At 40.5% G+C, this 12,858-nt stretch overlaps 1 protein-coding gene across 1 annotated transcript in view; it reads left to right on the top strand.

Moving 5' to 3' along the window:
• Positions 1-12,858, top strand: part of pdk4 (pyruvate dehydrogenase kinase, isozyme 4) — a 65,495-nt gene that overhangs the window by 14,524 nt on the left and 38,113 nt on the right. Inside the window, exon 5 of the mRNA XM_039737020.1 lies at positions 3,394-3,483. Within this exon, the coding sequence (XP_039592954.1) occupies positions 3,394-3,483 (90 nt within the window). The remainder of the gene's footprint in view (positions 1-3,393; positions 3,484-12,858) is intronic.

Raw genomic sequence — 12,858 nt, 5'->3', positions numbered from 1 at the left:
CAGTCAGAACAGCTGATTGAACGGTCCTTACAGATGACACTGCAGTTGTGTCCTGCTGGGCTGGCTGCTTTGAGCAGCTGTTCAAAGCTGATCCTCCGGCTAGGACATTGGATATATCTGGGTCCACAGTTCTTGACACTGATCCTCCAATTAGCTGTCAACCACCCAGTCTCACTGAGTTTGCACAGGTAGTGAACCAGCTGAGGTTAGGGAAGACTGCAGGGATCGGTGGTAACCGGGGTGAACTTTTCTAGGCTTGTGGTAAGGCTGTCCTCCTTGCATTGCAAGCAGTCTTTGCTTCCATTTGGGAGACTGGTGTCATCCCAACTGACTGGCAAATGGGACTTGTCATCCCTGTTTGGAAAGGGAAGGGTGATCGCCTGGATTGCAGTAACTACAGGGGGATAATACTGCTCTTAGTGCTGGGTAAGATCCTTGCTATGGTCGTCCTCAATAGGATCTGTGATCACTTGCTCACCTACCAGCGACCGGAGTAGTGTGGTTTTACGCTTAGGAAGTCTACCATCGACCGCATCCTGGAACTGAGTGTTCTTAATAGATTCGACTCAGTTGATCGAGCTGCCCTGTGAGACATTCTGAGACTTTGTGGGATTCTCTTAAAGTTGCTGAATATCACGGCCAGCCTGTACATTGGTACTGTGAGTGCTGTGCAGAGAGGAGGCTGAACCTCTGCTTTTTTCCCCAGTTGATTCTGGGGTTCATCAGGGATGTGTTCTTGCTCCTACTGTGTTCAATGCTTGCATGGATTGGGTGTTGGGTAAGGTCGTGGGGTCCAGTGGCTGTTGGGAATCTGTTGGTGAAGAAAGATTAACTGATTTTGACTTTGCTGATGGTGCTGTGATCTTCGTGGAGTCGATGGAGGCTCTGATTGAGGCTCTCGAGAGACTGAGCAAGGAGTCTGAGTAGCTGTGCTTGCGAGTGTCCTGTATAAAAAGACAAAATCCAGGCCTTTAATGACCTCTTGGGCACAGCCATCAGCAGTGTGTCTTGTCTGCAGGGAGATTGTCAACCTTGTTGAGAGGTTTACTTACCTTGGTAGTGACATTCATGTCTCTGGTGACTCTTCCTATGAAGTCAGTAGACGGATTGGGAGAACATGAGGGGTCATGAGGCAGCTGGAAAGGTGTGTGTGGTGCTCCCAATATCTATGCAAAAAGATGAAGGTTCAAGTCTTTAGAGTCCTGTTGCTTCCTGTTTTGTTATATGGTTTTGATACATGGATGCTATCCAGTGACCTGAGATGACTGGACCATTTCAGTACTGTGTCTCTTCAGAGAATCCTTGGGTTCCATTGGTTTGACTTTGTGCCGATTGAGCTGTTGCTCTTGGAGTCCAAAATGAGGCACATTACCTGTATTTTGAGAAAGCGTCAGTTATGGCACTATGGCCATGTGGCGCAATTTCCCAAGGGTGATCCAGCTCACAGGGGATCTTCATTGTTGAGGACCCAAGTAGCTGCACCAGACCAAAGGGACGCCCATTGTAACACCTGGGAGTGGCAGATAGAGGATCATTTCCGGAGGGTGAGACTGGACTGTGTGTCCGCCTGGGAGGTTGCCAACCAGGATCCCGAACTGTTTCATCATGTGGTGGGTGTGGCAACGCATTGTACCAGTGCATGCTCCCCAACCTGACCTGGCCTGCTGCTTCTTAAATTTTTATTACCATATCAACTAGCTAATGAGCAATTTTAGGTGTATTGGGGAAAATTGTTTCTGATTTTATCAATACTAGTACTAATTTTTTTACAGTGAAAATGAAAATGGCTTGTATTTAAAGATTGGTTTATTTAATGTAATATGCTTTGTCTTTTCCATTGTTGACCTGGAGTTTTTGTCCTGTCAGAGTAAAGTGGGAGCCAGGATGGTAACTGAGGGACAGAATGTATCTTTGGCCCAAGTGTTGAAAGTGCATGATGTGTTTTTTCAGCTTCACTTATTTGAAGCTTTCAAAAGTGAGGCAAAACTTTGCGTTTCTTTGGCTGTAGGTAGCATCATCAGGGAGTTCCCCACATTTTAAAACTGTCAACTACATAAGACAATTTGCCAGCTAAAGGTCAGAGTTTGGAGATTCTTATGGTTTCTCTATAAATAAACAAATTACAATCATTTGTATTTTTTATGCATTACTAGGATATTGCAGTTAATATTTGTTTTATCCTGCTGCTAGCCTAGTTACATGTGGCTAACATTAGCAATAGGACTATACCTCACTTGTTAGCAGAGACTGTAGTTTTAGCAAAACTTAGTTTTATAACAATTCTGGGAGATTTTATAGGCTTTTACTGTATGGTTTATAGACAAGGGTATGCTCATTACTTAAACTACCTTATTTATCTGAACATGTGCACATAATAAATTATTCACTTGCGTTTTACATCCAGTAAATGAAAAAAGGCTGCTTAAAATTAATACTGAAAAATAAAAATTCAAACATCACAGCATTATCACTTGAATTAATGGATACCAATATTATTCATATACGTTCAGAAAGAGACACTATTTAAAGGTACCTTTGTTACAACATACTTCTAAAAACAATCCCCTTTTGGGTTTGCGACAACTGCTTTGTGGTATTAACATTTGCTCTAGTATATTTAGAAGATATACTTAATGAACAGTCATATTTAAGGAATAAGTCAAACGAAAACATTGAATTCACAAAAAATAAGTGGAGTTGAGTGAGGCAAGTTGCAAAGTAATTTATATTTTTAACTACATTTACTCGGGTACTTACTTTTTTGAAAAGTAAAACTAGTTTCAGTTAATGTTTTAATGTTCAAATTAGGCATAGCTATTAAGTATTTTACAGTTTTAGACTATTTAACATTCTTATTTATGGATCTTAGTTATACTGTCCAGTGCATTTTAATTTGAAGATAAAAAGACTTGTACAAAACCTGTGATAAAAGGCTCTAACAGTGATCGTTTACACTATTATGTCTCTGCCATAATGTCAACAACAAGCTTGAAGTTTCATAAATGAAACATAGCACCGCACAACACTATGCTTTTGGTCAGCCATTGTCATACACAGTCTGTGCTTGTGCATGGGACATCGGTTTATGGCATTCTTATGTCACACTACATCTGCTCATTTCAGTACGTGTGAGTGGAAAGTGTATTAGAACTTTGCTACCATTTATTACAGAACAAAATAATAATTAATGTTTTTTAATGGCACTCAATACCAAATGAGTACAGTTTGGGCATTGAAGTATCGATTACTTTGGTATCGATCTGCCCATTCCTGATTACAATTTTCAAGAGACGATATGGTTTACTTTTTTACTTCCTTTTTCTTTTGTGTTTAGTTGCATTTAAATTGTGCATTTTTTTGTGAGTAACATAGAATTGAATTTTTTTTTTATAGCTCTTATCTTTGAAGGGAGCAGAAATCCAGCACATCCAAAACATATTGGAAGTATTGATCCTAACTGCGATGTAGTTGAAGTGGTAAAAGGTATGTATTACTGAAGTGAAACATTTTAACAGTGAGGATATAAAGTGTTTTCCTTAGTTTGTTTCTGTTTAGTTCAGTTTCACTAATGAAAAACTGATTGCAATCTCAACATATCTTCATATCTTCCCACAGACAGGCTAGCCATCAAATAGTGTTGTAGAATTTCAGAAAAATATCTAATTGTAGTATTTTTCACCAATATAATAATTTAGTGATTACAGTGATCCCTCGCTATATCGCGCTTAGACTTTTGCGGCTTTACTCCATCGCGGATTTTAAATGTAAGCATATCTAAATATATATCACGGATTTTTCGCTGGTTCGCGGATTTCTGCGGACAATGGGTCTTTTAATTTATGGTACATGCTTCCTCAGTTTGTTTGCCCAGTTGATTTCATACAAGGGACGCTATTGGCGGATGGCTTAGAAGCCTCCCAATCAGAGCATGTATTACGTATTAACTAAAACTCCTCAATGATGTACGATGTGCTTCCCGAGCAGTGTTTGATTGTTTGCTTTTCCCGTTCTCTCTCACTCTCTCTGACATGCTCTGCGCCTGACGGAGGGGGTGTGAGCAGAGGGGCTGTTTGCACAGAGACTGTTTGCCTAGAAGATACGGAGTCTACTCTAAAAAATGCTGAAAGACTACCTTCACATTGCTCCCTTCTTTGCGGCTGCTTTATCGCGGTGCGCATACTTAAAAGCCCAAAAGCCCTATTGATTTTTTGATTGCTTGCTTTTCAGTCGCGCGCGCTCTCTCTCTCACACACATTCTCTGCTCCTGACGGCGCTCCTTTGAAGAGAAGATATGTTTGCATTTTTTTAATTGTGAGAAAGAACTGCCATCTCTGTCTTGTCATGGAGCACTGTTTAAACTTTTAACTAAAGGGTGTTATTTTATGTGTAGAGGGCTTTAATAATGTTAACAGTGTGGGAGAGTTTATAAGGGCTTAAAATATATAAAAATAATCATACAAACATATGGTTTCTACTTCGCGGATTTTCACCTATAGCGGGGGGTTCTGGAATGCAACCCCCGCGATCGAGGAGGGATTACTGTATATTTATTGTTCCCGCATGTAAAGAATCAGATGAAAGAATGCAAGTGTTACATCAGTGAGTAAAAGTGCTATATAAATGTAAATTATTATTACTATTATTTATTATCTGTTAATATTAACAGTACTTTTGTAGAACTAGTACAAATATTGTCACCATAGAATAATAAAACTGAACAATAAATTTATCTTAAAGGGAGTAATTACTGGAATATGAGCTCATAAGACATCTTACTGTACATTTGGCCCAGAAGTACATCCAGAATGTTTTTTTTCAAAACCAATAAAGCAAATGAATATTTCCAATCAGGAAATGTTTGTGAATAATTACTTTAACAATGTGTTTGCTAATATGAACTGCTTCTTTTAACGTAAACTGCGCATAGAGAATGAGTTATTGAAGAAAAGCTTTAGAAACAAAAAAGCTCAGCAACAAAATGATTTTATAACAAAATTGTTTTTTTTTACCAATAGTGGTAAACAGCAATGCCGACAAATGTGCAACATTTTGGATTACAGATAAGGGGTTGGTTTTTATGGAGACTTTTATTAAATATGCCTGTGACTTTTTATTAAGGCATTTATTAAATATGCTTGTAGAGGTGAAATGTAATGCTGTCTACTGCACCACAGTGCCTATTACATGTAATATGATTTGCTTTGATTGTATGGAGTTTGGCGTGACATCATGTCCTATGGTGGCATGTATTAAATGTCTGCACTTTGAAACAATGACAGAGAACAGGAAAGGCCATGTTTTATCAATCTAAAAGTATATACTAATACAATATACTGGTATTTACTGAAACCATCAGAATTTTTAATTATGAGATATGTTTTTTGGCAGCTCCTAGTTGAAATTATCTGTAGGCAGTATACATGTTTGTTACTGAGCCTTATTTCCTTATACAGGTATAGTATGTGTGCTCTCTGTTTGGGCAGATTAAAAAACAGAAAAAAACATTGTGGACTGGGAGTGCAGTACAGAAATTTACAGGTCTTATGATTTGAAAATCTTATGTCAGATTGCAATTAATGTTAAATCATTTATTTATACAACCCTACTATGAACCCAAGGTCACTGGATCCTAGCGCAGGAGCATCAGAAGACCTCCTCCCATCATCTGAGCCTTAGGCTGTCTTACTACAACCGAAAGTGTATCGTATAAGTATTACACAGAGTGCAGGCTGTCTCCCTTTGCTGTCCCTTCTCAATATCCAGTTGAAAATAAAAGATTATGAATACAATATTAGTCCTTAAAAGTACACAAATAAAATATTGAATGTTGGCTTGGTGGTTACAATCTTTTTTTCATATGGCTTGAAATATAGTAACAATTCTCTCAACACTTCAAGGTGGAAAGGCTTGAAAATCACATCAGATGCGGTGGTGTGTATCACTGTGATGCCGCCTTCTTTTTCTTTTTTTTTACACAACTATCACCAGGTTGTTATGTTTTGCATGGTTTGTTCTGAAAAGCTGTTATCACATACTGGATAGTTTTTCATTTGTGTATAAAGTATCTGCATCTGCTGTTGTTTATCCAAATACAGTTTAAGAACACTTATGAGCATTTCTTAAAGTCAAAGCCTAGTATTTGCTGTGTCAGGTCTTTATTAATGTATTTGTTTGACATGCTGTGAGGTCTGTTCAGTTTTCCAGCCTACTTCAAGGTTAAAGATTCATTCCTTAAGGTTGTACACAAGAGATTTAAAGAGCCTGCACAACTTTAGTGAAGTTATGAGAGACAATTTTAAGGACCTTGTGGATGGGAAGGCCTTTATTTTATTATAATCATTGGGATTCACTAGAGGGTCTTGGCATCACATTTAATATTTGGGGGGGAGCGGTGCATAGCAGCATGAGTAACCAGTGTGCTGGGTTGACTTGAATTTCGATTGCATGAATTTTCAGTTGGTGCTTTAGTTTTATCTACATCCAGAAAAAGTGCATATTAGGTGAATTGGCAGTTCCAAATTAGCTTTGTGTGAGTGTGTGCTCCCCAGATAGACTGATGCCATTATTGTAGAATTAAGGGATCTGAATCTTAAAAAGTAAGTGATACTTACTTTTTTAAATAGTTTTGTTGGAGAAATGTTACACAGGGAAAGATAAACTATATGACTAAACTGGTGATGGGTATAGAAAATATTGAGTAGAGGGAATTTGCCCTTAAAGTGTATCTGTCTCTGTAGAAAATCCTCTAAGGCAGGGGTCCCCAACCCCCAGTCCACCCCGGAGACTCACTCAGTGAAGGGCTACAGCAAAAAGGCTTCCCCCTTCACTGAGGACACTTTTCAGAACGCTAGGCGGGTGGGGCTTTGCAGCGGCGCAGAGAGACCCCGAGGTGAGAGAGTATTACAACAAAGTATTTTTATGTTTCTGACAGTTTCCCTATATGACACGAGTCTATAGAAATCTCATTACTACAAAGTACATTCAGCAGCAGATACTTTCATTACAACGAAGTGACCTTGAAATGCTTGAATGAATCATCCACAGAGCAGTTAGTTCTGTGGTCGCAGCTCAGATGTTCACATTTGCACAACGATCCCCAATCAGAAACATTATAAAAAAATTTCTTTCTTCGAACTTTCCTCATACTGTTTTTTTGCTGTTTTTGTTTTCTGTGGTTTTCAGTGATACCTTTTGCTTATCACTTGTTCAACATTTGAAAAACATCCATCGGAATTTAACTCATTGTCACCCTTCTATAGAAATGGCAGACACGAATAAACGATAACAGTGTTAATGTTTGTGACGTGCAATCTGTTGGAATGACACATGCAATGCATATGTCTTTGTTACATGCAAAAAAGAAGAAAAATCTCGGGTTGCAAACTTATGCGAACTGCTGCATTTGAAGACGGAGAAAAAGCCGTTTTTATGTGGTTCAGTAATGCTCATTCAATAAACATTCCTATTAATGCGGCACTCATTCAAGAAAATATGTGGTTTTTTAACTCTCTTTGAGACCTCTGTCAACCGGACAACATGCTGTGAGCCTGCTGTTTCCCTGCCCCGGCAATGGACAAACAATCTTACACAGATGCTGCAATCACGCTTCTGGATGCACTGTAGTGTGACATTCCCGTTGGGTGGGGGGAATCCCAAAAGAGTTCAGAAACCTCACAATATGAAGAAGAGGATTATTTGGATACAGATTGATAACTGTGCTGCCCACAACATACTTCAATATTCAGATAATGCGCGTGTTGAGTTCCTCCCGCCCAATTGCACAGCAGTGCTTCAGCCATTGGATTTGGGCATCATTTGCACCCTGAAAGTGTATTATCGCAAGGAAATGCTGAGAAAAATTCTCGTCAGCATAACTTGTAGGCAGGAGAAGATTAAAATTAACAGGAAAGAAACTATAGCTGCTTCCATTTCCAACATCCTGTCTTTGTGAGGCAGCGTTTTCTGCAGTGACAGCAACCAAAACGAGACTACAGAGTAGACTGAAAATAAGCAACACACTTTGTGTGTCACTGTTTTCCATCGTACCCAGATGGGATCTTCTGATTGCAGGAAAACAAGTTCAGGGCTCCCACTGATTCTGCATTATGGTAAGCTGTATAATTTCTATTATGATGTTATAACTTAATAATAATAGAAATGTAATGTAAATTGTGTATAAAACTGCCCTACGAACCCGCCCCTAAAAATCCCCCACCCACCCCCGGTCCCTGGAAAAATTTGCTTCTAGTAGAGCGGTCCTTCATGTCAAAAAGGTTGGGGACCACTGCTCTAAGGAAATCTTACTTCTGTCAGAAAGAAAAGAAGTATACTCATTTCTGAGCATTGTGGTTCATTGTTTTTAGTAAGCTAAATGGAAGGGTGACTGGATAGATAGATAGATAGATAGATAGATAGATAGATAGATAGATAGATAGATAGATAGATAGATAGATAGATAGATAGATAGATAGATAGATAGATAGATAGATAGATAGATAGATAGATAGATAGATAGATAGATAGATAGATAGATAGATAGATAGATAGATACTTTATTAATCCCAAGGGGAAATTCACAAAATAGTAGTTCTCAGTAGCATTTTAATTGAGAGAATCATGTGAGCCTTGTTGAAGTTTGCAAAAATGATATCCTTGCTGTAAGGATGCAGCTGTGTTTACCCAAAATTACCAAATTTGTGCAGCTTTAGTATGCTTGATGGGATTCTGGCAAAAGTATGACACGTTGAAATGATTCCATTGACAAAATGTCTTCGTTTTTAAAAGCTTTAATAAAAATGCAAAGAAAAAATAGAGAAAAAGCTTGGTAATGCAAAGTAAAGAAAAGTTCTTGTTTAAGAAAAGTTCTGTTTAAAGCTTATATGTCTTGTTTGATTCTTTAAGTTTGCTGATACAGTTGAACCATTTCTAAACAGTCAGAAAACTGTATGCCTGTCCCATTTACATACAGCAAATGGGTCTTTCAGTCCATGCTAGCAATGTACCTCTTCCAGAATGACTTAATTATCACGCTGTATTACAGATACAACTAAGAAGGTTCTATTTCATGTCAACTTACGGGGGTAAAAGGCTGTACCATAATCTATGGCTATGAAAAAAGTATATTCTATTCAAATTAAGCAAACACTAATATGAGTTTAACTTAAAGTATTAACTTTCTAAGATTGGCTGTTACAAAGGAATTAATTGAAAGGAAATCTATGGACCCATGTTAGGGAACAGGAACTGCAGTAAATGTGTTCAAATTTTATCCAGAGACTGGTGTTAGGACTGAGGTAACATATATAAATTTCAAGCATGAAGGTCAGGGTTGTGGATTAGTAGGAGAGACAAAAGTCTGCATGTATGCCATTTAGAGAGGTCTTTTGAGCCTTGAATTGTTCCTGATCTCTGACACCTTTGACATGAAGGTGGCACTTATTCAAGGACTAAACCATAAGACCATAACTTTATGGAGGGGCTTTTCAAGAAGCCAAATTGAGGAAAAGAAGGTAGGGAGGAGTAACACATTTTGATTTAAGGATTTAATTAAAGTTTACATTTTTTTCTCTACAAACAGAAAAGAAGATAAGCAGGAAAAAAGTACAAGGTTGTATATTTTAAAAAAGGGGAGAAAGAGTTTTTTTGTGCCAGATAACCCACACAGTTTTCTTTTATGGAGAGTGGAGGTTAGCTACAGCTAAGGAGGAGATATATAGCTGAAGGAAATAGTGGAAAACACTGGACAGGAGGAGGGGGCACAGGGAATTAGAACATATAACAATGTACAGTATATATACACACACACACAGTATATATATATATATATAGTATATATATATATATATATATATATATATATATATATATATGTGTATGTATATATATATATATATACAGGGAGTGCAGAATTATTAGGCAAGTTGTATTTTTGAGGAATAATTTTATTATTGAACAACAACCATGTTCTCAATGAACCCAAAAAACTCATTAATATCAAAGCTGAATATTTTTGGAAGTCGTTTTTAGTTTGTTTTTAGTTTTAGCTATTTTAGGGGGATATCTGTGTGTGCAGGTGACTATTACTGTGCATAATTATTAGGCAACTTAACAAAAAACAAATATATACCCATTTCAATTATTTATTTTACCAGTGAAACCAATATAACATCTCCACATTCACAAATATACATTTCTGACATTCAACAACAAAACAAAAACAAATCAGTGACCAATATAGCCACCTTTCTTTGCAAGGACACTCAAAAGCCTGCCATCCATGGATTCTGTCAGTGTTTTGATCTGTTCACCATCAACATTGCGTGCAGCAGCAACCACAGCCTCCCAGACACTGTTCAGAGAGGTGTACTGTTTTCCCTCCTTGTAAATCTCACATTTGATGATGGACCACAGGTTCTCAATGGGGTTCAGATCAGGGGAACAAGGAGGCCATGTCATTAGTTTTTCTTCTTTTATACCCTTTCTTGCCAGCCACGCTGTGGAGTACTTGGACGCGTGTGATGGAGCATTGTCCTGCATGAAAATCATGTTTTTCTTGAAGGATGCAGACTTCTTCCTGTACCACTGCTTGAAGAAGGTGTCTTCCAGAAACTGGCAGTAGGACTGGGAGTTGAGCTTGACTCCATCCTCAACCCGAAAAGGCCCCACAAGCTCATCTTTGATGATACCAGCCCAAACCAGTACTCCACCTCCACCTTGCTGGCGTCTGAGTCGGACTGGAGCTCTCTGCCCTTTACCAATCCAGCCACGGGCCCATCCATCTGGCCCATCAAGACTCACTCTCATTTCATCAGTCCATAAAACCTTAGAAAAATCAGTCTTGAGATATTTCTTGGCCCAGTCTTGACGTTTCAGCTTCTGTGTCTTGTTCAGTGGTGGTCGTCTTTCAGCCTTTCTTACCTTGGCCATGTCTCTGAGTATTGCACACCTTGTGCTTTTGGGCACTCCAGTGATGTTGCAGCTCTGAAATATGGCCAAACTGGTGGCAAGTGGCATCTTGGCAGCTGCACGCTTGACTTTTCTCAGTTCATGGGCAGTTATTTTGCCTTGGTTTTTCCACACGCTTCTTGCGACCCTGTTGACTATTTTGAATGAAACACTTGATTGTTCGATGATCACGCTTCAGAAGCTTTGCAATTTTAAGAGTGCTGCATCCCTCTGCAAGATATCTTACTATTTTTGACTTTTCTGAGCCTGTCAAGTCCTTCTTTTGACCCATTTTGCCAAAGGAAAGGAAGTTGCCTAATAATTATGCACACCTGATATAAGGTGTTGATGTCATTAGACCACACCCCTTCTCATTACAGAGATGCACATAACCTAATATGCTTAATTGGTAGTTAGCTTTCGAGCCTATACAGCTTGGAGTAAGACAACATGCATAAAGAGGATGATGTGGACAAAATACTCGTTTGCCTAATAATTCTGCACTCCCTGTACTGTGTGTGTGTGTGTGTGTATATATATATATATTGTCACACACGCGCGCATGGGAGGCAGCTAAAGGGCTCGAGTGAAGGCAGTTCTGAGCCATGCCGGGATGTGGCAGAGCGCACTAACTCTCTTTCTCACTTCCCTGTAGACCTAACCCGGGAGGTTCCACCTGTCTCTCTGGACGTCACTTCTGGGACGAGCCAATGGAGACAGACCTTGCCAGCTCCGGCCCCCCTGATGTCACATCCGGGACTAAACCAATGAACAATGAACACGTGCCCGACCCTTATGACCTCACTTCCTGTCTCCCCCTTTAAAAGCCTTCCCTTTTCCCTTCTGTGTCAGTCTTGTTTTGGACTCTGTTGTAAGCACTTCAGTGCTGGTATTTGAAAGAAACGAAGTTGCAGCCGGATACCAAATTACATGGGTGGCTGCCCCAAACCTTTTTCTGTCTTTGACTCGTTTTGTGACAGTGGCGTAGCCGGCAGGATGGAGAAGTCCCAGAAGAGAAGGGGACAGGACCTGCAAAACACCCAGGTGGGAGCGTACCGGGGCCGAGTATTCAGGCGGGGAGGGTGCCCCGTGGTTCGGCGAGACCCGGTGCGGGCTCCGCTCCCAGCACGCAGAACTAGGCCGTCTAGAGAGGCCAGGGAGTGTGCGGGTGGGGCTCACCGAATTGGGCTGCCCTGGAGGGGGGAGACAAGAGGGACTCAGTATGCTCTCTTGGGGGAGAGTGCCTGCCCCCCAGTGAAACCACAGCCCCTTTACCACCTTGGGGTGCCCCAGACTGGCAGGTGAGTAAAATAACAAGTGGAGGTTGGACACTGAGAGGCCGACCAGTAAACAAGCCTGGTCCTTATGGGCAAAAGTATGGCAGTGGCTACGGCCCTTGGAAAACAAGCCCCACCAGGTCATTGAGCAGGTAGCGTGCTATCTGCTCCTGAAAGCACTTCCCCAGGGCTTCACCCAGCCGGTCTGGGGCGTGCAGTTTAAGAACATGTCTGAGCTCATAGAGCTTCTGGAAACACAGAGGGCGGCCTCACACTCTGGGAGAGCAGAACCGCCCTTCTGCCAAACTCAGCCGGGTATGTCCCAAGACCTAGCCCCTCCCTGTATAACCGGAGCTTGCATCGGCGCGCGGCGCTGGCACGCAAAACCGCTTGGAGGCGAGGAGGAATGCAGGTGGAGGGGAGGAGGGCTTGGTGCTCTGACAAACCCGCTGACGGTCCCGCATACAGACGTGGTGATCGTTAACGGGTTTAAAACTTCCGCTGCTCGATTCCGCAGCAACATTTCCATTGTTGCCCGCCGCTTTGTGCTACCGCGACAATGGCTAAAATTCAAGACCAGTATAACCTGTGTCCACGGGAAACCCGCTGGTACAGCACCGCCGCTGTGTCATTAGCT

The sequence above is a fragment of the Polypterus senegalus genome, chromosome 15 (genome assembly GCF_016835505.1).
Source record: "Polypterus senegalus isolate Bchr_013 chromosome 15, ASM1683550v1, whole genome shotgun sequence".
Taxonomy (NCBI): Eukaryota; Metazoa; Chordata; class Cladistia; order Polypteriformes; family Polypteridae; genus Polypterus; species Polypterus senegalus.
This window is presented reverse-complemented; position numbering and strand designations above follow the sequence as displayed.